General features: G+C 41.1%; 2 protein-coding genes across 2 annotated transcripts; one reads left to right on the top strand and one right to left on the bottom strand.

The window, feature by feature from the left end:
- Positions 1-946: 946 nt before the first annotated feature.
- LOC121550421 (GDP-L-fucose synthase-like) lies at positions 947-17141 on the top strand. The gene is made up of 11 exons (XM_045226963.1): positions 947-1030; positions 1975-2137; positions 2681-2795; positions 3651-3779; positions 4050-4123; positions 14471-14604; positions 14755-14819; positions 14915-14981; positions 15081-15160; positions 15469-15568; positions 15803-17141. Exons 2-11 carry the CDS (start codon positions 1983-1985, stop codon positions 15856-15858), a joined length of 975 nt encoding a protein of 324 aa, XP_045082898.1. The 5' UTR covers positions 947-1030; positions 1975-1982; the 3' UTR covers positions 15859-17141.
- A 987-nt stretch (positions 17142-18128) lies between these two features.
- LOC121551496 (general transcription factor IIF subunit 1-like) lies at positions 18129-19408 on the bottom strand. The gene is made up of 2 exons (XM_041864189.2): positions 19117-19408; positions 18129-18788 (listed from the first exon to the last, which is right to left on the bottom strand). Exons 1-2 carry the CDS (start codon positions 19212-19214, stop codon positions 18584-18586), a joined length of 303 nt encoding a protein of 100 aa, XP_041720123.2. The 5' UTR covers positions 19215-19408; the 3' UTR covers positions 18129-18583.
- Between the last annotated feature and the right edge of the window lie 7816 nt (positions 19409-27224).

Here is a 27224-nt window from a genome sequence, read left to right as displayed (position 1 = left end):
TATATATATATATATATATATATATATATATATATATATATATATATATATATATATATATATATATACAGTATGAAAAAGTATTTGCCCCCTTTCTAATTTTCTCAACTTTTGCATATTTGTGATACTGAATGTTATCAGATCTTCAACCAAAACCTAATATTAGATTAAGGGAACATAAGTGAACAAATAACACAACAATTACATATTTCTTTCATAAACAAAGTTATGCAACACCTAATTCCCCTGTGTGAAAAAGTAATTGCCCCCTTACACTCAATAACTGGTTGTGCCACCTTTAGCTGCAATGACTCCAACCAAATGCTTCCTGTAGTTGTTGATCAGTCTCTCACATCGCTGTGGAGGAATTTTGGCCCACTCTTCCTTGCAGAACTGCTTTAACTCAGTGACGTGTGGGTTTTCAAGCATGAACTGCTCGTTTCAAGTCCTGCCACAACATCTCAATTGGGATTAGGTCTGGACTTTGACTAGGCCATTCCAAAACTTCATGACATGCAGAAAAATACTTGGTTTAAACGTAATCTGGCACCTTATGATAATATCATGATTTTTTATAAATATTGTATTACATACCTACAGCATAAAATAGGGATATATAGTATTTCTAATGATGTCAACTTTATTTCTCAACTCCTTATATTGAGCAAATTACACTATTACATTTATTGTTGGGAAAACTTTTTTTTTTCAGCAAACCTATTTTAACAGTCCTGGTATTTTCTTAATGTGGTACCTGAGATGGTGCGAGAAACTGGGATCGTCAGATTCGCTGCACATGATGTCACCTGTAAGGCTACTACACTCAGTATAACCCTTTTTTTCTAAGGGTGTAGCTCACAGGTAGCCTATAAGATCGACAGCACCTTGCGCCTGCGCCTTTACTATTGACATGTTTAGTGCGCAAGACAACAGAGATAGCCTAGACCTCATTTATATTCTTCAGCGTACAGAAATAGGATCTAATACTGACTTTATTCGAGGAGGACAATCTTAACGAAACATTTTACAGGTTTGAATTCATACATTAACTTTGTGTATTGATGAGATACATATTTAAATAACATGAGGGTCTTGCCGAGTAAAACATTTGATTTATTATAATTCTAAATAGCCCACATAAACTATACGGATTAATATTTGAAATATTTTGCCTTCATTCATATTTGAAATGTTTGCCTTCATTATCCTATTTATAGGCCTTTTTTCTTTTGTTGAATGAATGGGTGCTTTTGACTTCAACACATTATTTTTATTTAAAATAGTAGGCCTAGACATTTTCTTTCGACAAACTTCGTATAGGCTACTTTTAGCCTACTCTTGTTTGCGTTGCTAAAATAATGTCAGTGGTGTAGCCTATATGATCATCTGATGTTGTAATATACTAAATCGTAAACGAAACGAAAAGTGTGTTAATACGTTTTCAACTTGCGTTTGATGTAGTGAAGTGGCGCAGTGGTCTAAGGCACTGCATCGCAGTGCTAACTGTGCCACTAGAGATCCTGGTTCGAATCCAGGCTCTGTCGCAGCCGGCCGCGACCGGGAGACTCATGGGCGGCGCACAATTGGTCCAGGGTAGGGGAGGGAATGGCCGGCAGGGATGTAGCTCAGTTGATAGAGCATAGCGTTTGCAACGCCAGGGTTGTGGGTTCGATTCCCACGGGGGGCCAGTATAAAAAAAAAATGTATTCACTAACTGTAAGTCGCTCTGGATAAGAGCGTCTGCTAAATAAATAAAAATACAAAAATGTATAGCATGTTATTAATTCCTTATTAGCCTAAATGTATAACTATTCTTAGTTTTGTATTATCATCATTATTACGTTTTAATGTGGGCTATAAATAGGGCCATGATCACACTGTCATTCGTATCAGCCTACTTTGCTTAGGGCTTCATCGTAATAGCGTTATGTGAATATCACACCTGAAAAATAAAAGTTAGCTTTCTTTGATCAGAGTGAGAGATGGATTCGCAGACTAAGGCTGCGCCGATGCGCGTGCTCGTCACGGGCGGATCCGGATTGGTCGGGAAGGCCATCGAGCACGTGGTGAAACAAGAAGGCGGCTGTCTCGAGGGCGAACAGTGGACCTTCCTCTGCTCCAAAGAAGCCAACCTCGTGTAAGTTATGTCACATAAACCTCATATTCTCAGCAGAGCTGGTCTGAGGCTTGGTCGTTGCAGATAAAAATGACCTAATCTATATAGAGATGCCATGATCCCATAGTCTACATGCCCGAGAAACACCAGCATGTCTGTTCTACATAACATATTTCTATAGGAAATGTATGTCACGTTGCACTGTATGAAACCCTGGTTTAAATATTAGTAAATTCCTGTTATGACCCTTTTGCTTCTGGGACTGGTTTTGTGGTTCCAACAGAAACGAAATGGATAAAAGAAGTCCAAAAAAGAAGTTCACTCCTGGAAAAATTATTATATTCTCTGCTATTCAATTATTTTCTATTCAATTCTATAGATAGATGGATTGATGGATAGATACAGTATATAGGTAGAGTTTCTATATAGTTCCTGTTGGAACCACATTAAATGTTTAGCTAATTACATTTGTGCATGCATACTTTTATGAGATTGATGTGTTTTCCATTAAATAGGATGATGATGATGATGATGAATGATGACAGTTGTACAATGTTCTGCCAGAGATCTACAACAGACAATAGCAGTTTTTAAGAAGTATCGGCCCACCCATGTCATCCACCTGGCTGCCAAGGTGGGAGGACTCTACCTTCACATGAAGGAGAACCTACACTTTCTGGTGAGATTCATTATCTAACTACCCAGTTTGTTTCAATACCTAGGCTATATGTTTCAGTCCTAAAGTACATTTGTTCAATCAGGGATGGGACTAGAAATTCGGACCGGGCATTTCTAACTCACCGGACCATTTTTTTCCTCAAAGCTCCCACACTGGCCCATTTTTTAACCTAGAGGCCCCAATTGTTAACCAAATAATGATCATTCTGTACAAAACCCCCAATTTAGTCAAGCCGATGGGCTGAAGATGGAACCAGCCCACCTGGCATTTTGCCTGAACTGTCCAAAGGTCGGTCCGTTTCTGTGTTCAATTCTGTCGAGTATTTTGTTCAGATCAGTGACTTTTGGTCCCATAGCCTAGTATAATATTGAATGACACAAAACCGATACATCGAAACATACTATATGACTAAATATTTGTGTGTACTGTATTTGTTCTGTGTAGTTATGTCATATACAGTGTGTTTGTTTTGTGTTGTTCAGTACGTTTGTTGTCACAGCATTGCCGTGAAATGGTTTGTTTTATCTAGCTACCGGTTGACTGTAAGTAGCTCTGGAAAATATATTCTGCTAAATGAACTAAATATAAATGTCCATGTTTGCCTGGCTGGGCAACAATCTAGGCTGACATTTAGTTGAACTTGTCAAAGCGAAGTTTACACAGTGACTTTGTTGCCACACTTCTTAATCTTATTCCGAAAGGGTATTAATCCATCTGTGAGGAGAGTTTACAGGGGAGCTTGTTATCACAGTATCCAAATACATTCTTTGAATTCATTTGTGGGAAAACAAGTTATTGTGTAAAGCCGTAAAACGAGTTTGATTGAATTGAGACCACAGTGTTTTGCCTTCACAGAGGGACAACCTTCGCATCAATGACAACGTGCTGCAGACGTCTCACGAAATGGGCGTCATCAAGGTGGTGTCCTGCCTGTCCAGCTGCATCTTTCCTGACAAGACCACCTACCCTATCGATGAGAGCATGGTGAGTTGAACAACCAATAAGACCCTATCAATGAGAGCATGTTGAGTTTAATACTAAAATACTAGGGTTGCATCGCATGGCACCCAATTCACTATATAGTGCATTACTTTTGACCAGAGCCCTAATGGCCCTAGTCAAAAGAAGGAGATCAACAGTATAGGAAGCCTATGTGCCCAGTGACAGTATAACTACTGTATGTTTGGGAACCTCTGGCCCTTCAAAATGTGATTTTTAAGAAAAGCTGGTGTATCTTTCCTCCCCTTCACACAGATCCACAATGGGCCTCCACACGACTCAAACTTTGGCTACTCACATGCCAAAAGAATGATTGATATTCAGAACAGGTGAGCTGGTGACTAATCGGTTACCTGTGCAGGTACATTAGCACACAGTTTAAAGACCCACTCCAGCCTCCCTAGCACCTCATTTATCACCTGATTTACTTAACAAAAGGTCAATTTCAGTAGCTGGTACAGGTCCCTCATTACATGACACAACCCAGCTAGCACATAATGTTCTGAGAACCATATGTTTCTTAGAGCTTGGTGAGAGCGTGGTTGTCCAATGTTTATTTTCATTATAACCTTCTGACAATGTTCTGGGAATCGTGCAGGATACTGTTAGAAATTGCGTCAATTCAAATCTGGTATTAGGAACAAAAGAGGTCAACACGACTTCTAAGATATACTAGTTATTTTAATTAATGCATAAACCTTCAATGGTAAATATGATGTTTCGTATATACGGGCTCTCTGAGATGTCTCGCAGGACACTCCAGACAACTAACACATTGTTTCAGAAACAATACCCAAATACTCTGACAGAGGGAATTTCCCACTTCTCTGCTGGCCAATTAGAGTAGAGGACTGAGTGTGGTTTAAACTTTCTCAGCCAATCTGTTGGTTCAGGGGTTGGTCTCATCTCCTCGGCGCCATTTGTTGCACACTTCAGCCAGGCACAAGATTATCATAACAACCTATCATAGTGAGAAGAGCCAGCTCCCTTAGACATCATTCCTATGTCCAAGGAAGGCTCACAGATCACAAAGAACCAGTATAGTCTAGCATTTGAAGACACAATCCTTATCTTATTTTACCCCCTAAAACAGCTCTTCACATCAATCACAGCCTCCCCAGGTGTCACAACCTATATTAGCCCAGTCAAGAATGCATTCTTTCTAAGTTAGTCATCCCATCAATTTAGGAGAATAATAAATCCCCAATAGTCCCCCTTTTCACACCTAATAAGGTGTGATTCAAAAATAAGAAAACACAGATTGTCATTCATTATAATACAATACAAACAAAAAATCACACTTTTATTAATAGGCCATAATGATACTAAAAAATTCAAACCCTCAGTCCATCTACACCCAACTTGCAAATTGTTATCAGTCACCAAGGAACTTCAAACCATCACATAAGGAAAGACAAACATTCACATGATTAACTTGATTAATAAAGCATAAAACACAGGATTAATAGAACACAAAACATAAGACTATTAGAACATAAAACACAAACAGAGAAGTATATTTTGGCCCCCTTTAGACACCCTCTAGTGTCACTCCACCAAGCCTGGTAGGTCATATCCTCCATTCCTAGGTTGGAGTCCAGGATTGGGCCATATCTCACCATCTGTTGGGAAATCACCTTCCCCATCTCCTTTCTCACCAAACCTCAGACACAGGAAATAAGACAACATCCACAAAGAACAAGTATACCCATAGAAGCTATAACTTCACCCAGAATAGTTACAACAATAGTTTTCCATTTATCAAATATGTTATCAAACCAACCGTTTATGGAGCTATCAATATCAGAGTTCTCAGCCAGTTTGTTCGTCAGTGTAGTTACTCCCCTGAAGCTCTTTTGTCACTGACCCGTCCGGTGCTATATTGTTTGAGGATGAAAATACAGCACATAGATCCAAACAGAACACAAACTCCGCCCCTCTCAGCCAGAAGCATATCTAAAGCTATTCTATTCTGCCTTGTCATTAAGATAGTTGCCGCTGTCTGCTCATCTAATCCCTTTATTGCATCACGAGTGTGGTTTATAAATCTTTGCTGGTTATAGTAAATATAATTTATCCAATCTACGTTTTTATTAATTGTTGACCACCAAATAATACTTGATTCAAACTCAACTGCGATCTGATTCCTAGCTTTGAAATGTTCTGGAACCTCTCGAGGTACTCCTATCCCATCACAGGATCCTTTCATCAAAGGATCCCGGGAGGAGGTCCTACTTTCTACGTGACAACTCACCAGTCTCTGACACGTTTGATTGTTTACATATGTAGTTGAGTTCACAATCAGTTATCACCACACAACCATCAGATGTCAGCACGGGCCTGGTTTTAGTTCCTACAATCCTCTGGCTGCAACAAAGAGGAGAGATTAGTCATGTTCTCTTTCAGTTGTGATATTCTCTGTGTAGGAGCAGAGCTAAGATGCCCTACTCTATATCCTATCTTACTAGTCCTAGAAAAACAATTAGAATCCCCTGAGACTTCAAACGTAGGCAACCTAGGTCGGAATGACTTTGTTATCGGGGGATACAGATAGTTCAAGTTACTACAAGACTCTTTCACCACATTCCCAGGTGGCTTGTATGGAGGATAAACCTGTTTTTGCGTACTTCAGACTTTCAGACAGTACCTACCCTTCTATGGGTCGCACTGCCATTTCTGGTAATTCCCTACCCTCACAACACTACACCTGTCCCCAAACTGTGCACGGAGACCTACACATCCCCCACGCTCTCGACATGAGCAACTACATAGTCCCAGGATGTACACGGCGACACACATATAGTGATGTCCTCCCCTAAAGTCCCTAATCTTCCCCTTTCCCTACGTCTAGCTGTCTCCTATGCCTTCATAGACTGTGCTCAGGTATTATTTTATCAACTTGTATTAGGTTAACTACTACTTTTGGCAGATCAGAAGGGTTTGAGTGTGTTAGGAATATGGCCCCCACAATCAGACAGCTACCTACCATTAGGAGACCTGTGAATCCCCACCCTTGCCCTGAGAACATGTCAGATGCCAACCCATTACTTCACCTTCTACCAAACTCACACAGGGATGATCAGATAGGGTAAGGGAATCTTCGTTAAGGAGCCAACCCCCGAGCCCTAATGGTGATCGGATCTTTCTCCTAACTCTGTGTTTGTTCATCAGGTGTAACTGGGTTTACCTTTTTGCAGTGTGTGACATGCACCCAGATGGATCTAATAGGACTTGATAGGGCCCTTCCCAACAGGCCTGCTTCCAGTTTTTCTTCTTTTAGGGACTGGATCCACACCCAGTCTCCTGGTGTGATAGAGTGGGTCACCTTCTCCTTTAGTTCACCTGTGGGGCACAAAACCTCTGACATACGGGTGTGGTTAATAAACTATCTTCACACATACATGTTCAGCTCTCAATTTCTATTGTTGTTTTTTCTTTTTAAGTATTTTTATTTAATCCTATCAATATTATTTAATCCTATCACTCCCCCTTTTTGACACATGATTTGCCCATGTGTCAATATTACCACCTTTCTAAACCATTCCTTATGTAATTTATCATCCTATTGCCATGCCTTTCATTTTTGGGATTATCTTTTGCTTCTTTATTGCTCCTCCCACTTCCTTTGTCTTTTATGGCAGTTAAATTCAACTTTCATCCAGTTCAGAATCAATTAGTAATCCAATCAATCAATCTCTTTATCTTGTAAAAACACTTATGTTTAGTTCAAACTCTGTTCTACCCAGGCTCTCCCGGGCTTGACCTGAAGACTAATTGTTGGACATGACAAGTCACCTAAGTCTTCTGTCTAGCAACAAAGAATAAAAATCTCTATGTTCATGATTAACCCAGTTATATCTAATAGCCCACCAAAAAAACTCATCATCTTTAAATCACTACCAATGTCATATCCCTCGTTACTCTCTACCATTTGGATAACATCCCTGATGTATGTATGCCTCCTTAGAGTTCCAAATGATTTTACCATGGGCTGCCATTGCCTTCCCATAGATAAGATCACTTAATTTACCCGTATGCAGTACATAATGGAGTACGCAAACTTTACAGCACTTTATCATTAACAAAAAGCTCATCATTTGTTTTTTGTTTTAACGGTTTTGGCGCTTCAAATATAGCAGTTTTCCTGGATGAATTTAACATTCACCCCTCCTGTGTTATAGTGTGTCCTAGGTAAATGACCTCACTCTACCAGTTGAAGTTTCTTTTTGCTCACTTTGTGTCCCTGTTCTGCCAGGAAGGTTAACAATTGGATTGTATCCCTCTTACATCCCTCCTGAGTGGGATTAGCCAATAGAATATCATCTATATAAACTAACATTTGCTTCCTTCCCTAGGTTCAAACTTTCCCAAATTCTTAGTTATAGCCTGGGCTAAGATTGTAAGACTTTCTGAAACTAACTGTAAGTCCATGACCATCCTCCAGTCGGCGCTAGGTGCCTCCTTTCTACCAGGAAATATTGGAGAGTTTCATTGTACCTCATCTCCAGGAATTATCACCCCCCCCTTAAGTAAATGCTCAAATGTAGGTGTTATCCCTTTTATTGCTTCTGGTTTCATAGTATATTGCTTTTGGTATGGTCTATTATCGAATCGAGGAATCACTTGTACTGGAGCTACCCCCTTAATTAGTCCTACATCTGTTGTCCTTGTGACCATAATTTGAATGGAATTGCTTCTAACTCAGCCTCCTGTTCCTGAGTTAAGAAAATCTCTTCCTGTCATCCGTTAAAACTTATCTCCAGATGGACACTGGGCTGGGTTTTTGCTCTCCAATTAACTTTCTTCTATATCTCCCAGTGGAGTGGCCATACTGATCCCCATTTGGTGTATTCTGCCAGTCAGTAATGTTTTTCCCCTGTTTTATCCATTTACCTAGTGATAACCATTCCTCTGAATGTTCTTTCACTAGGGCAACATGGGGGCTCCACCTTTCTCTGTACAGCCTCTGGCTCTGTGAACCCATTTTAACCCAATTTGAAAAAACAACAATCACAAATAGCCAGGCCTCACTCAATTTGATAGCTCACTTTTATGACCTAAATACTGCCTAACTGAGATGAGCTAATCTCTTTCTCCTAGTTATAATCTAAAGATGGTAGTACACACAAAACATGATAGATATTCCCAGTCTTAACCCATCAATAATTGTTTGTATCATTCTAATTCCTCATATCTAATCCAGTAAACCACTCAAAATTCCTCGAGTATACAATGATTATTTAATTGATTACCCTAACTCTGCTACATGTGATCTCATCTCAAATGATCCATTTATCAATTATTTATTCAACGCCCTAGGAAAATCTGTCTCCCCTTCTATTGTTCCTGTCTCCCCTGTAAATGTCATATTTGAGTTTTTAGCCAATACAATCACGGTTACATCAAATGTTCCCTCATTTAATGGTATTTTCTTCCTAATATAACTTCCCTAAATGAGATTAAATCCCCTGCCTTCCTCTACTATCCTTATATCATTACTGGATCAATGATAATAACCGTAACAACTATCAACAACAATTGTAATAACTATTTCACATTAAATTGTGTATTTTTTCTGATAATGCTACAATTGTAGCCTATTCCATCACCCCAGTCCAAAATATAAGTTTATGTAACAAATCCATAACCCACCACAGGCTGGCGCCATTCCCCAGCACAACAGCCAATGCATACTTTCATCCTAACCAAAATAAATTATCGTTTTAAAATGGTCCATCTATCTTGTATTTCCCCGCTAACCCATTTCAGTTCGCTATTCAATTTACTTAACTGTTCTCTCTGATTAGGCCCTAATTAATAAAACAAATACTTGCTATCGTTTATCAGCATACGTTTAATGATGTTCCTACCATCTGAACTGTACTGTCTCTCACCCTCCCCTTGCTCCTTCGGGGAGAGCGCATGGTAACCTTATAACATATTTTCATAGACTTTTCTAGAATACTTCTATTTAAGCTATCTAATTCAACCTTTCACATTTCTCAATCCACATAGTAATCTAGGTATATAGCCCCACTGCGAAAGCTTTGTCTACTGTCCCTACCTGTGTTCGAACCAGGGACATCGCCAGTCACTCCACACCATCTGCGATGCTCTCAAAGTAACTACTCCCATTTCATAGAGCAAGTGACGTCACCAAATGAAAATCGCAGTAGCTTTCACCTCAGCAAAAAACTCTCTCTCTCTTTGATTCCCTATTGAATAAGTTAGTTTTTCTATTTTACCCCTAAACACGCTCGCTACAAATAGTCCATTCAACATTACCAAACCAAATACTCATCGTACCCATTCAATCAACACATCAGCCGTGGAATTTACACTCATAAATGCAGATTGTTACTCCATGCCTTGAAATGATGAATAGATTTCCACTAATAGTACCATTAATGATCTCATCTTACCCTCTGACACAAAATGAAGTTCCCTCACTGTACTACGTTAGCTCTACCATGATAATTACTTCAATTTAACCCTCTATTTGCTTTGTACTATATTATACATTACGTCTAAAACAACATTACTTATGGTCAGTTTATTCCGCCATCATATTATCCAACAACGCCACAATCTTTAACTCATATGGGGCGGCTGGCAGTTTAGTGACCAATAGCGCCGCGCCAACAACCGAGAGGTCGAAAAAAAAAAATCTGCCGATGTGCCCTCGAGCAAGGCACTCAACCCCAATTGCTCCCATAAATCGCTCTAGACAAGAGCGTCTGCCAAATTACCAAAAATGCAAATGTAAACATTCTCTACTTTCTCACCCACGACGCTCGGGTGAGCAAGTTTAGAACATTTCTCGTCAGAAACCCACATGCGTTCCCAGCCATCTCCCAGTCTTTTCATGGCTCCAAAAGCCACACTTTCGCTCTCTCCAGCCCCTCCCCTCGCAACTCTACCTTTTTGAGGAGCTGTGAGGAGCTGCTTCTCGTCCCAGCGCGCCTCCAATATTCCGCCGTTACTCAAAGCACTCCAGTCCATTTATTTAAATCAAATAATTCCCACCTAATTAGTTCAAGTTGGTGCACGTTTATAAACCGAATTATTTCGGTCTAATTGTTTAACCAGTATTTTGCACGGTCCAACATCAAACGTTAAATCAAATAATAAACCAAATAGTTTCGACACAACTATTCAAAAGCAGTATTATGCTATTTCAAACACCAAACGTTATATTTCAAATATATCAATTCAAACGTTTTAGTTCAGTCACACTCATTCATCACTTTTCATTTCATGTTTTCGATTGTCACTGACGGGTTATATGGTTTGAGTAACCACAAATCCAACATTTATTCCCAAATTATACCGTTTGGACAGCCACAGACGTCTTAATATACAGGTTTATTATTTTTAATAACCCCTATTCACTATTTTATTTAGTCTGTGATCATTCGCGCACTCATGCATACAACACCCAGTGTCCCCCTGACTCTATCCGTATCTAGCCTTCTGATACGTGTCAGTAGCGTAACACTATCTAAAATTTAAGTGGCCATTATGATCCTAGCCATATCTTCAGTGGATATGTGCCACAACGTTACACTTTAATCAATTAATCCCTGTATCTCACGGTTCCACCATTTGTGGTCCAGAGACTTCAGTATTTTCCTCAGAACCTAGCCATATCTCTTCTGGATATGTGTCTCAGAAACAATACTCAACTAAAATTTTGGCGCTCCTCTGATCCTGGCCATATCTCATGGATATGTGTCAGTAGCCAACGCCCTTAGCCAATAATTCCCTGTATCTCCAGTTCTCACCCCTGGTGATCCTAGCCTGGAGACTTCAGTATTTTCTCAGAACCTAGCCATATCTCTTCTGGATATGTGTCAGAGAAACAATACTCAACTAAAATGTTGGCGCTCCTCTGATCCTAGCCATATCTCTTCTGGATATGTGTCAGTAGCCAACGCCCTTAGCCAATAATTCCCTGTATCTCCGAACCTTAGCCGTACCCTCGCAGTTACGGACCTTGCCGGTAGATGTCAGCATTGTCTCCTGAACCTAGCCGTATCCATAGTTACGGACCTTGCCGGTAGATCAACACTCTCTGGTACCATGGTTTAAACATAACATTTATCACAGGTTTGCATGTCACAATATTGTGCTTATCTACTCATATTAGTTTCATAATTTAGTTCACTTACATCAGACAGTTGTTTCACAAAATTAATTTGGATAAAGCCAATGTGCAGATCTTCAGTTATTTAACAATAGGTATCTGCTTACCTTTTTAGAAGCCCGGGCAGTTTGTGAAACATACGGTTCGATGAAAGAGTTGACCAAATGTGCCGGACATTACCCAGCAAAGTCCCTTCTACCAGACCGCGTCGGGGTCACCAATTGTTAGAAATTGCGTCAATTCAAATCTGGTATTAGGAACAAAAGAGGTCAACACGACTTCTAAGATATACTAGTTATTTTAATTAATGCATAAACCTTCAATGGTAAATATGATGTTTCGTATATACGGGCTCTCTGAGATGTCTCGCAGGACACTCCAGACAACTAACACATTGTTTCAGAAACAATACCCAAATACTCTGACAGAGGGAATTTCCCACTTCTCTGCTGGCCAATTAGAGTAGAGGACTGAGTGTGGTTTAAACTTTCTCAGCCAATCTGTTGGTTCAGGGGTTGGTCTCATCTCCTCGGCGCCATTTGTTGCACACTTCAGCCAGGCACAAGATTATCATAACAACCTATCATAGTGAGAAGAGCCAGCTCCCTTAGACATCATTCCTATGTCCAAGGAAGGCTCACAGATCACAAAGAACCAGTATAGTCTAGCATTTGAAGACACAATCCTTATCTTATTTTACCCCCTAAAACAGCTCTTCACATCAATCACAGCCTCCCCAGGTGTCACAACCTATATTAGCCCAGTCAAGAATGCATTCTTTCTAAGTTAGTCATCCCATCAATTTAGGAGAATAATAAATCCCCAATAATACCCAGCTAGCACATACATTTCTGAGAACCATATGTTTCTTAGGTGGGAATTTCAGTACTTCAGCATAACGTTTCCTACAGGTTTCCTCATGGTTCTATTTAAAGTAATGTTCTCAAATTGTTCAGAGAACATTAAGAAACAACATTCTTCTGTGGGAATTTCAGTACTTCAGCAAATCAAATCAAAATGTATTTGTCACATGCGCCGAATACAACAGGTGTAGACCTTACCGTGAAATGCTTACTTGCAAGCCCTTAACCAAAAATGCAGTTTTTTGAAAATAGAATTAAGAAAATATTTACTAAGTAAACAAAACATATTTTTTTTAAGTAACAGGTTTCCTCAAGGTTCGATTTAGTCATATTCTCAGAACATTAAGAAAACTTTCCATAAAAACCACAAGAACGTTCTAAGAATGTTATTTATAAACATATACATTCTGTTCTCAGCATCAACAAAACTCTCTATCCTCTATCTTGTTAAGTGAGTTCAGGTATGTTGGCCCCACTCACTAATTGGCCACACCTGATCTTTATGAGTGCTTGTTTCATTTGAAATGGGATCTGTTTGAATAGACTAAAATGAACAGCTTTGTATAAGTTACAAAATATGGCATGCTAGCTAAATCCTGGTGGCGCAGTTGACTAATTCCATAGATTGCAAACAGAAGATCATAGGTTCAAATCTCACTGGGTCCGTGCCACAATAAAAAAGAGATGTGTTTGCATGATTAATGCCTAAGCAAATACATTTCCATGTGTCCCATCTGTGCTTGGTGTTCAAAACAATTAACCTATCATAGCAGTGTTATTAAAAGTTTTATTGAAACATGTTCTCAGAACGTTATTTAATTACCTTCAAATAACCTATAATTTCTGTTCTCAGAACATTAATAAAACCTCCCAGGAAAACTTTCAGGGAACCATAGGAAAACGTTCTCATAACTTCCCTGCAACCAAAAAATGAATGTTCCCAAAACAGGCAACATTTTCACTTTCGTTTTCAGAACGTTTAAAAAATGTCAGTTTCACCAGTCAGGAAACTTATGGCTTTGTTCCCAGAACCAATGGGAAACCAAAAACGTAGGTTCCCACAACTTCCAAGCAACCAAATATGCTAGCTGGGAAGTGGGGGGTGAGCCTATCCTCTTTTGTCCTCTATTGCTCTTCTATTGTTCTGGGAAGCAAGGGGGAAGGCCAATGACATCAGTGTGCATCCAATTTCAATTTAAGGGGCTTTATTAGAATGGGAAACATGTGTTTACATTGCCAAAGCAAGTGAAATAGATAATAAACAAAAGTGAAATAAACAATACAAAGTTAACAGTAAACATTACACTCACAAAAGTTCCAAAAGAATAAAGACATTACAAGTGTCATATTATGTCTATATACAGTGTTGTAATGATGTGCAAATAGTACAAAAGGGAAAATAAACAGAGCCGTTTTCCATCATCCCAACCCCTTGAATTGCCAACTCCTGCCATTGTGTTGAAAAAAACACAATTTTGCAAAAAATATATGTTTTTACCCTTAAGGGTGTGTACCTTTTACTGTATGTATACTTGGAATATTGTTTTTCAACGGGAAAGTAAAAAAATAGCTGGAGTGGGTCTTTAAATGTTCAAACCACAACATTATTGTGTGTGTGTGTGTGTGTGTTTGTGTTTGTATGTGTGTGTGGGCTTGATTGACAACAGGGGATACTTTGCACAGCATGGGCGTCGCTACACCGCCGTAATCCCGACTAACGTGTATGGTCCCTATGACAACTTCAACTTTGAAAATGGTCACGTGCTGTCGGCACTCATGCACAAGACACATGCTGCTAAAAGTAAGTAACACACACACTACTTGTACGCACTCACGCAAATACACACACACACACACACACACACACACACACACACACACACACACACACACACACACACACACACACACACACACACACACTTACTCCTTTCTACTCTCCTTCTGACAGAGGAGGGAACCCCTCTACAGGTGTGGGGCTCCGGAACACCCAGGAGACAATTCATCTACTCTCTGGTATGTTTAGTGAATTACTCTGTGTGTGTGTGTCAGTGCATGTCAGATATGTGCGTGTATGCATTACATCAGTGTGTGTGTGTGTGTTCTCTCAGGATGTAGCGCGTCTGTTCCTCTGGGTGCTGCGGGAGTATGATGAGATTGACCCCATCATTCTCTCTGGTGAGTCCAACATGGTGTGTGTGGGTGGGTGGGTGATCAGTCAATGTGTGTGTACAGTATGCAACTGGACCAATCTCCTTTGACACTTGTCTCTCACAGTGGGGGAGGAGGAGGAGCTCTCCATCAAGGACTCCGTAGAGATGATCGCAGATGCCCTGGACTTCAAAGGTCAAATAGTTGTATCCTTCCATAGGCTGTATACTCCTGATAGGAGTTGTCCCCAGGCACAGATCTACGATCAGCATATCCTCCCCAAATCCAAACCTCAAGTTTGACCTTAGATCAGTGTCTAGAGCCAATCTAGTAGAATCCTTAGTACAACACCAGCAACCACATCTAGAGGTTCATTACACCTGTTGGACTGACAGACTTACAGTTGTAGTAGGTTAAAAGCCCACTCGGGCTGGCTACCCCCCATATCTGTTGTACTGTAACTATGTAATCTCCCTGTCCTTTGCCTATTGTGACCCTTGACCTATGACATCAGTTCGACACCAGCAAGTCAGACGGTCAGATGAAGAAGACGGCCAGCAATGCCAAGCTGCGACGCTACCTCCCTGACTTCACCTTCACGCCGCTCTCTGAAGGTCAGAGATCAAAACACTGAGGGATGCATTTTCTGTCCAGAAAACAACTCAATATTGTAGTGGGAATTAGTTGCCTTGTAAATAACACTGACACATTACCACATGATATTTGATACCTATCCGGTTATCAATAGTTTTATGATTATGATGAAAGGAACGTTCATGGTAATTAAACCACTCTTCCAAAATGCACAGTATCCATATATGACAGATTGTGTCTCTCCTCCCCTACAGGTATCAAGAAGACCTGTGATTGGTTCGTGAACAACTACGACATAGCCCGAACATGAAGACCAATGAAGATAGAGACATGAAGATTGTTTAATGAAAAAGACTAGGGCTACGTCCCAATACTACTACTGTGCCTTCCTTCTCTTGTGTCCTTTCCTTCATGTCAACTGATAAGTGAACGTTCTGGATAGGTTTCACCATATGGCCGGTTAATTTCTGTCAGATCAGTGGTCATGAAGGAAAGGCACACAGCACTCACAATCTCTGTGAAAGTGGAGGCAGGTATACCCCACCTTGTTGTTCTCCCCAGCACTGTCTGGAAGCAATTTTGGATCCTCTCCTCTATTTGCACCGTTGATGTCAGGGATTGACATTAAGGTCTGAAAGGCTCTTGTCCATCGGACAGCAGTATATTTTTGGTGGTTGCCTGATGATTATTGTCACTTGCCAGAAAATTTTTATGTAGTTGTTTACACGCAAAATGATCAATTAAAGGGATACTTGGGGATTTTGGCAATGAGGCACTTTATCTACTTCCCCAGAGTTAGTTGAACTTGTGGATACCATTTTTATGTCTCTATGTCCAGTATAAAGGAACTTAGAGGTAGTTTCGTGAGCCAATGCTAACTAGCATTAGTGCAATGACTGGAAGTCTATGGGTATCTGCTAGCATGCTAGGAAGCAGAAAAATCTGTTTGGATGCGTAACTTTTGCAGAGCGTGAGACCCTCCGACAACCTGGTTGTAATTGTACCAGCTCTGGGGGAGACTTAGATTTCAAAGCACAGCTCACACCCGAGAGCAATAGGATATAGTATTGGCTGGCGCTCTGCTCGCCCTGACCAAAAGTTACGCTTCCAGTGTAGCAGGTCAAAAAAGCCCCAGTGTAGCCCCTATGTTAGGCTACTGAAATTCAGCTTTAAAAAATCACCTGCCTAATGGGGCAACCACAGAGCAGGTTCAACTTGTCCGGCGGCCATAAATGCCATAAATTGTCCGTCTTTCACTTAAACAATGGGGATGAACCAGAATGATCAATTTTAGGCTATGTCTACTCAGAGCAGGTTCAACTTGCCCGACTGCTCAGTTCACTTGCTCCAGGCAATAGGGCAACCCTTAAGGTCAATCCCTGATTATGTCCTTCCCTGACGGTGGCTGAAACGGTCCAGCCACCTGATCACCTATGACTACCAGTTACTATGAGCAATACTGCAGGGTAATGTGTTTACACTCAAATATATCACATTTTTATTTCAATATCTAAAATATATAGTTGAAGTGTATGATCTATTTGTGATTGAATATTGACAAAAATATTAAAGGGCTTTTTCTTGATGTAAGAATGAGGTGTCAGAGTCGTTGAGGAGAGTGATACTGTATTTCTCACTACAAAACAACAAGTATAAGCCTACAGTAAAGTAGCCTGGATCTAATCATTGGAGCCAACTGTTTCTCATCATTCACTGGCCTTGGTCCAGACACTGCAGATAATAATACTGGTTTGTATTAAAAGAAGATAGACACACCATGTGATTTATCTGGGATGAACATAAACTAGAAGAATAGGCCTACCTATGTAGAGCCATCAGACACTGTAATATAAAGTCAACTTCCTGAAGAATTTTGAGATTTATGACATCGCTGTCGCTCCATGTCATTGTAAAAATACAATCACTCAATCGTAGAAACATGAGCGGAAGAAGCAGGTTTTTAGGAGTCACGACAGTTTCTAATGTCAACAGGGTTTGACGATAACACTGAGGAAACCAAGATCAGTTTGGGATCTGCCAGTAATCATGCCATTAATAGACGGTCAGATGTGCCATTAGTAGATTTGACTCTACTTGGCACATCTTAAGCAATTTTCCTCAGCATAGGAAGAAGCAGGTGTACCATTAATAAGCCTACACCTGTCATGTCATGCTGAATAACGATGAATGACTCATGACTTCTGTTTAACATGGTTTCTCACTACACAACCCCTTCTCTATGGCATGAAGAGCTACTGTCCAACAGTAGACTGTCACTGAAGTAAGTACACACTACTCTTATCCAAGTAAGTACGTACACATCGGTGCCAACAGTTGCTGCAAAGTAGATTTCCAATGAATCCACTGGATAGCATAGTAGACTTCCGGCAGAACCTCTAAGAATATTAGAGCTTCTATATTGAAGAGCCTTAAGATGTATGACATCCTTGTCCAGTGTTCTGCTTCTAATTATGCAAACCAACCAGAAACATGACAAGGAGACCAGCCATGGCAACAGCAGGGTTTTTATTAGAAATGAAAATAAACAAACAAAAAAATACTAAATTCTAAAACAGGCCTGGGGAGATACGCCAATTCGTACAAAATAACCCACACTTGTTTTGTTGAATCCAGTGGTTTGTGGTGGGAGATGAATCGGCAGGCAAGATCTACACGGAATGTTTTCATTGATACTTTCACATTGCCTAATTCATGGACAAACCTATATGTATTGTAAGAGTAAGTGGTTTGACCTGAAAGGAATGCCACAGGAACACTTGACTTCAAACCATTTCTAGAGACAGATTTTGAAGCTAGTTTACACCGCATCTCAAATCACAGTTGCATAACACTTTTCTTTTTACCTTACTCCACTTTCTCTTCCTCGTCTACCCTTCCTCTTCCAATGACCCTATTCTATTCATCTCCTCCTTCCTCCCTGGGTCATATTCATTAGGCACCAAAGGGATTGAAACAGGGACTTGGACTTCGTTTTCCATTTTAAAACGCATGCCCTAATGAAACACGAGTCCGGTTCACTCGGTGAGATAGAAGTGCATCTTGTTGTTGACGTTCTTCCTCTCAGGGTTGAGGCGTTTGAGGATCTGGGCCAGGACGTTGACCGTCTGCTTGCTGCTCAGGCCCGTCCTCTTGGTCTGGAACTTCTTCAGCAGGTCCTTGGTGGTCATGGGCTTCTGAATCAGGTAGCGGCTCACCGCCTCCTCTGTCAGCTGAACGTCACTGTGGAGAGGGAGGGAGGATGGAGAGGGGGAGAACAAAGCAGGGGGAGGGTAGGTGGTGGGAGGGGGAAGGGAATGAGGCAAGAAGAGTAGGGGAGAGAAAGAGAGGGTGATAGAGAGTGGGAACATGAGAAGATAAGAGAGGAGGGGAGAGAATAGAAGAGGAAGAAAGAAAGAGTATGTGTGGGAGAGGAGAGGAGAGTAGGGGACAGAGAAAAGAGGAAGAAGAGATAGAGAAAGAGAGAGAACAAGTGTGTGTGTGTGAGCTAGAGAGAGGGTAAGGGTGAGAAAAGAGAACAAACAGGAGAGATTGAAGAGGAGGAATATACCTGGAGCTGGGAGTTGATTTGCCTGATGGGGGCTGTGGAGTGCTCTTCCCTGAGGGGGCAGGACTCTGGGTGGTGATAGCCGTGCTGCTGGACTCCATCTTCAGCCTCTTGGCAGCTGGAGACTCAGAGCTACCACCCACCACCTGTCTCTTACCTGTGAGGAGGGAGGGAGGGGGGAGGGGGAGGCAGAGCGCAGAATGTTGGAGACAGTTTTAACAACCCTTTATTGTTCAATCAAGAAGAGAGCCAAAAGTATAGTTTGTTAACAAGACATTTGTGGAGTGGTTGAAAAACTGGTTTTATTGATTCCAACCTAAGTGTATGTAAACTTCCGACTTCAACTGTACATTTTATGGACACAGTCAATTTTACAATAATTATATTTTGTTTGTTTTTACTCCTGAACTTCCTCTACCCTCAACCTCTCCAATCATTTTCATGATGTCCATCCGGTTTGCTTCTATATGCCATATCTTTCTAACTGTGCTCTTTCACAAAAGCTCTCAACCTATAACCTGTAGACTTATTATGGACACAGTATGCTTACATTATTAGTTATCTTGTTGTTATTAGTTGTTGTTAGTTGTTATTAGTCCCATCCTTCAACTCCATTCAACACCACCCATCTATCTCTTAACACCATCCATATTAGATTTCTATTTGCCATATATTTTTCAACTGTACTGTGATGTTTTACAAAAGTTCTGAACCTTTCTATTCTCATTGTTTCTACAGATTGTAAATTGAAAATAAACATTTTTGCTAAAAGTATTGTTATATTATTGATCGATTGACTATGACTTTTGAGATCACGCAGTAATGCTATCTGCAGGGTTAGCTCCAGGTAAATATTGCAATCCTTTAGCCGTTCCTGGACCTGTGTCCAAAAACAAGTTACAAATGGACAGTACCAAAACAAATGATCTAATGATTCTGTCTCTTTGCAGCAAAATCTGCAGAGCTGAGAAGATTGTATCCCCCATATAAATATCATTCTATTGGTAGCAATAATTTTATATAATAATTTAAATTGAACAATTCTAAGTTTTGAATCCGGCGTCGTTTTGCGTATCAATTCATAAACTCTATGCCATGGAATCGGTATGTCAAAACCCAACTATTTTTCAATCTATATGAGATGGCTGTCAATCCTTTGGTCCTTAAATGAAACTGGTCTACTTTTTTATTTATCACAGTTTTCTTTAACCAATTATGGTCTTTAATACAGGGCCGACAGACAAGTTCCTTACTTTTTACCCCTTCCACTTTCCTCTTTCCACTTTCCTCTTTCCTCTTGCGGTAATGCTGCAATTTTTTGGTTGTAAATTTGGGTAGAGCAGACATTTCCATATGTTTTTGTTAGCTGCATGTGCGACATAACTCCACCAGTCCTACCAATGATATTATTTACGAAGATTATACCTTTTTTAAACATTTTGTAAAAAAAAAATGTTTTTTTATCAATTAGTATATTTGAGTTCAACCACAGTATTTGTTCCATTATTTTTTCTGTCGTTTCTGGAGGATTAAATTGAAATTGCAACCAACTTTCTATGGCTTGTTTTAGAAATAGTGAAATGTGGGAGATTATTTCCTTTTCAAATAACTGAAAGTGAGAGGTTGTAATCTGAATAAAGGGAAAAAGGCCATTCTTGAACATTGGGTGAGACAATCTTACTAATTTGCTAGAGAACCAGTTCAGATTTAAGTATAACTTTTGTATGACTGAAGCTTTTAGTGATAGGTCTATTGCTTTAATATTTAATAATTTCTGTATTCATTATATAAATAGGCCCGTTTAATTTGGTCTGGCTTGCCGTTCCAAATAAAATTGAATATTTTTTTCTCATATAATTTATAAAACTGTTCGCTAGGCGTAGGCAACACCATAAGCAAATAGGTAAACTGGGACAATTCTAAAGAGTTAATCAGGGTGATTTTTCCACAAATTGACAGGTATTTACCTTTCCATGGTAGCAAGATCTTTCATTTTTAATTAATTGTATAACATTTCAAAAAACATAATTCCACTTATGGGATATTATGGGGTATTGTGTGTAGGCTAGTGACAAACAATCTCAATTTAATAAATTTTAAATTCAGGCTGTAACACAACAAAATGTGGAAAAAGTCAAGGGGTGTGAATACTCTCTGAAGGCACTGTAGGGGAGGGAGGGACCACATTGTAGGGGCTGTTTGTGTTGGAGCTTTGCTCAAATCAACACATTGGGGGTGGAGGGGTCGCAGACTGTGTAGAAAACTGAGGTGACTGGTGAAGAAGAGAACCTGCTCTGGTAAACAGGCTGAATGAATGTCTGTGTTAATGCTCTTAGCATAGCAAGTCCCATCACTCTCATGCTTTATCAAATGGACTACTGTCTGTCTTGTTGAAGGAGCAGGACTTTTCACTTGAATCATCTACCACGCTGGTGCTGTGTTTACCAGTCGTCTCATGCGCCTGTAATGCAAATATACAGAGAGAATAACTTTGACATTAATAAAATGACATAAAATCAAACTAAGTTGATTGAATGAGTGGATAGTTTCATTTACAATACTTTCAAACTGTTGTTTAAAAGAGACTTTGGGTAAGCTAGATCATGAGGTATATTTTTAGGACAGTAGTTCAGTGCGGTAACACCCACCAAGTGTTTCTGTCCTGGTCCCTGATCTTCTTCTCCATCTCTGTGTGTCAGTGTCTCCAGCAGGGGGCACCACTGGTCAGCTTCACCTGTGTTCCCGATGGCTCTCTCTACCGTGGGCAGCCGGGTTCTCACTTCACAGAGACAAATAGCCACAACAAATTACTTACACAACCATGAGACACAGCCAGACAGGAAAATAGCATGTTGCTGCAAGGGGTATTTTGGTATAGAAGCCCAACAGAGGCCATTGATATTGTCTGGGCAGTTACTTTTCATCTAATTCTTACATTGCTTCACAAACAGACTCTACAGAGTCAAGACTGTCTATTACGTTTCACCGAAATACAAAAACGATTTTAGATAGATTAGTCCTCTGTTACCAGCTCAGCTTTGAGTATTTGCTATGCATATATTTGAGTGGGTGTACTGTACAAGTGTGTCTGAGCATCAATCTGTATATCTTACCTGAAAGCGTATGTCCTCTGGTGCCAACTAAGTTGTCCTCGGATGCTAAGCTCCGAGCACAGTTTCAGGGCAAACTTCTCTGGGGAGTTCTTCCTCTCTGACATATGGTTTGTGAGCTCTGTTAAGTGTTATTGTTTGTCTATGAGGGGTAAAAGAGAGGAGGTATAGCGGGACTGTTAACTTTCTGTTGTCTGGCTTGGAGAGAGCTGGGAGAGAGCTCCATCCACTCTGAAATCGTATTGGTGTATGAACTACGCATGCGCGTGATTTTATGACTCTAGAGTTATGTAAGGGCAAATGTGCCACTCCTCTGCGGGGAGACGCAGACAAAGAGAGAGAAGCTTTAGAGACTAATAGTGTATTCTGGTTGTTAAATCGGCTGTTGTTTGACAATGAAAATGTTTTCTTGAGACCTATCGAATTGATAAACTAGAGATATGTTGACGGATTAAAAATAATTAAATAAATAAAATAAAATGTTATTGAGCTATTTATACTATTTCTGAGTTAAGTTTGCTTATTTCTTAGCGCAAATGTGAACGGAGGAGTATTGAATGGTTGAAATAACTCAGTGTGTGCATAAACTACTAAATTCTTGTCTGTTTCTTTGTTATTCTGTCATATGAGAGACGATAAGAAGGAGGAGGAGAGAGAGAGAGAGAGATGAATTGCTGACGTGTACATCACGCGACAGGGTGTGATGCGACAGGGTCTGCTGCAACGGATCCTGTCAAACTAAGGCCAGTACTGTTCTATTTACAAAACTTACCTTCCCATACAGGATATTTTGTGTGCCTAGCATATTTGATGTTGTGACAATTTGAAAGGGACTTGGCAACAGACTGATCAACTGATGTAATTGCATATTGGAGTTTTTGTGAATGAGTTGGTTTGATTAGAGTTGTGTTGGGAATCGAGTACTGACATTATTCTGTAAAATTAAGGTCATTGGGTGCTTATTAAGCAATTGGTTTGTGAGTACTGTAGTGTTGCTGGATTATAGGTCTTTTCTTTTTTGGATTGCTCTGAAGTTGACTACTTTCCTTTACTTTTCCTGATCGGATGTGGTAAGATTGCCACTAATTAATAAAATTGGTAAAATAAATTGAGAAAAAAATAAATAAAAATAAAAATAATAATAATATTTTTTTAAATTATTCATAAATTGATTGATTAATTAATTGTTTAATAAAAAATAAAAAATAAATTATTATTTTTTAGTTTTTTATTAATAATTAAAGGGAGGAAACTATAAGCTATATGGTCTAAAATAATAAAATAATTCACAATAAAGGAATATAAACAATTGTTACAATGGGGAAAAAGGACATCAAGACTATGAAGGTAATTACACCTGTTGATATAGTACAAAATAGTAATCCTCTAGTTAATGGTATTGCAAGGTTGTCTGGAAAATGGAATAAACGTTGGCCTGACATTGAACAACCATGGCCAGTGGAAGGGACTCTTAACCCCAACGTCATCAACATTATGAAAGTGCTTCTGTCAATTCATAAAGCAGATCAAAAGAAAGGGGAAAAAAGGGAACAACGTAAAGAAAAGAGACAAAGAGAGATGGGTGTTCTTAAGCTGTTTGAAAATGAAGGACAAAAACTGATAAAAGATACCAGCGATAAAAGAAACAAAGGTATAGAGAAAATTGTAAATGCAGTGAAGGTGACAGAAAAACTAATGACAGAAGTCAGTACACCTTTCTCACATACGGATTCAGCAAAAAGACCCCCACCTTATGAGAAAGAAGTAGAGTTTAAGGACGTCTATCCTCAGCTTCCAGTGATCATTCAGGAGGGTGATTATTGCATCAGAGATGAAGATGAACGAATAATAGAGAGAGGACAAGCAGAAACGACCATAAAAATGAATCCAAACTCCAGAAGTAAGAAAAAACCAAGATGTCTGGAAACTAAGGGTGGAATGAGGTTCAGGAGGATGGAACTTGATGATGATGATGATGATGATCAGAGTGATTCAGAAGAGATCATGGGTGGATATGACCCTGTGATCAGACGGAGGTTGGCCAGAGCGGAAAGAAGGGGTGATGGACGTTTGAAGAAGAAGAATACAAGAGATTCGAGTTCTGATGAAAGTAAAGATGGAGACAGCGATGAAGACTTGGAGATTAAAGGTGCTTCATATTCAAGAGGATTTTATCCTACAATGACTAGCACAGAAGAAATAGAAAGAGATATAGACCGATGCATATCATGCCTGGATAAAGCGAATAATTTAGAAGAAGTAAGAGAACTGGAACAACAACTCAAGAAGCTGAAGATACAGAAGAAGAAACTGCTGAGAAAAGGACCCCAAGAATTGGATAAAAAGTATACATTAAGGCCAAGACAAGGGAGCACCAGTAAGAAGATGTTGCCAGTCATCATTCGAGGACAAAACCTAGAATATAAGCCTTTGCAAAATACCGATATGTCAGATATACTTGAGAAGCTGCCTACTCTTCAAGATGGAGCCTATCCTTGGATTTCAAAATTGGAAGAAATTACGGTGGGAGCACAGTCAGCCATAGGAGACATTAAGAGACTTTTGGCTAATCTCCTTGGGATTCCAGATATGGAAGAAATATTTCAGAGAGCGGGACTCAATAGATATGTGGGGACTGCAGTGAATGATCCTGAATTGTTGGCTGCAAGTAGGAACCGTCTGTGGAGAGCACTGAAAGATACATTTCCAACAAATGTGCATCCTGATAACATTCTGATTGACCCACTAGGACAACAAGAAAATCCGAGAGCCTATGTGTCAAGAGTCCATCTAGTGTGGAGAAATATTACTGGAAATGATCCAGATGTGAGTCAAATTGAGCAGTCAATTTTGAGAGCTAAACTGCAGATGGGACTGCCCTCACCAGTAAGGAGCAAACTGGCAGAGGTGGTTGGACTTGGAAGCATGACAAAAGGCGTCTATACAGATCATATAGCCCATCAAGTGGATCTGTACAGGAAAAAGGAACACAACCAGAAAGAACAGGACCAAGAAACACTCAGAAAACTCAATCAAATACAACTGGGGGGAGAATAAGAAGGAGAAGAAAAGCTTTGGTTATGAAGAATCAGTGTGCACCAAATCAACAATCACTGCCACAGCTTCAACTGAACAAGGTCAAATGCAATTGTACCAGCCACAACTAGTGGTACAAGTTGTTTCATATCCATAGATAGTTTCTGGACTGAAAGAATTGGAGAGGAAGAGGACGAGAAGACTTAGGAAGAGGAAGAGGAGGAAGATTTAAGCCATACTTCCAGCAATCTCCAGAAGTGTGTTACAGTTGTGGACAGGTTGGTGACTTTGCTGTGAGTGCAATGGGCCAGGAGGAAACACAAGAGGGAATTTCAGAGGAAGATACAGGAGCAAGTGAAGATCATCTGGAGGACAGGTTGTCACGATCGTCTAAGGAGGAGGACCAATGCGCAGCGTTGAAGGTGAACATATTTATTTAGAGAATGATCACACGATCAAAACAACAGACGATAACGTGATGTCTACGGTTGAACACAAACCAAATAAGAACAAGAAACCACAAACAATGAATGCCTAACGGCTACCTAAGTATGACTCCCAATCAGAGACAACGAGCTACAGCCCTCTCTGATTGGGAGCCACCCTGGCCAACATAGATATACAACGACTAGAACATAAACAAATGAACACCCTGGCTCAACATACGAGAGTCCCCAGAGCCAGGGCGTGACAGTACCCCCCCCAAAGGCGCGGACTCCGACCGCGCCAACCAAACACAACAGGAGAGGGACCGGGTGGGCACTCCGCCTCGGCGGCGGATCCGGCTCCGGACATGACCCCCACTCCTTCTCTAAACCCCCAAAGTACCCCTGGTCCGGTCTGGCCCTGCTGACCCGTGCCGAACCAGGCACCAGTGGAACAGGCACGGGCTGTGCCGGACTGACGACGTACACCACTGGCTTGGTGTGGGGAGCAGGGACGGCCCGAGCCGGGCTGACGAAACGCACCCCTGACTTGGTGCGGGGAGCAGGAGCGGGCCAAACCGGGCTGACGAAACGCACCACTGACTTGGTGCGGGGAGCAGGAACGGGCCGAGCCGGGCTGACGAAGCGCACCACTGACTTGGTGCGGGGAGCAGGAACGGGCCGAGCCGGGCTGACGAAACGCACCACTGACTTGGTGCGGGAAGCAGGAACGGGCCGAGCCGGGCTGACGAAACGCACCACTGACTTGGTGCGGGGAGCAGGAACGGGCCGAGCCGGGCCGACGAAGCGCACCACTGACTTGGTGCGGGGAGCAGGAACGGGCCGAGCCGGCTGACGGCGCACCACTGACTTGGTGCGGGGAGCAGGAACGGGCCGAGCCGGGCTGACGAAGCGCACCACTGACTTGGTGCGGGGAGCAGGAACAGACCGGACCGTACTGGGGACACACACCACTGGCCCTACACCGGGATCTGGAACGGGCCGGACCGGACTGGTAACACACCCCAGTACCTCTCGCCGTGCCTCTCCACCTTCCATCCCCTCTTCGACCAGTGGCCTCCGTAACCTGGCGGCCTCCTCTGCCAACCCGCTGGACCGCTCTATCGCGGCCTCCTGCTGCCCCGACGTCGTGAGCCCCCCCCTAAAAAAATTCTGGGGGTCTCTCCTCCCCGTGGGCCAGGCCTCTATCGTTCTCGCCCAACTCTCGCTCTTCTGTCTCCAACTCCCGCTATTCAGCTCCTCAATGGGCTTGACCCAGTCGAAGCTCTTCCTCCATTGTTCCCAAGTCCACTCTCTCTGCTCTTCACTCGGCTTGACCCAGTCGAGGCTGCCACGGAGATCTGCTAGGGATTTCCCTGGCGATGGCTCCTCGACTCGCTGCTTGGTCCAGTTGTGGTGGTTTCTTCTGTCACGATCGTCTAAGGAGGAGGACCAATGCGCAGCGTTGAAGGTGAACATATTTATTTAGAGAATGATCACACGATCAAAACAACAGACGATAACGTGATGTCTACGGTTG

Source organism: Coregonus clupeaformis, chromosome 18, assembly GCF_020615455.1.
Source record: "Coregonus clupeaformis isolate EN_2021a chromosome 18, ASM2061545v1, whole genome shotgun sequence".
Lineage (NCBI taxonomy): Eukaryota > Metazoa > Chordata > Actinopteri > Salmoniformes > Salmonidae > Coregonus > Coregonus clupeaformis.
Note: the sequence above shows the minus strand (reverse complement) of the source record. Positions and strands in the feature narration are given on the sequence as shown.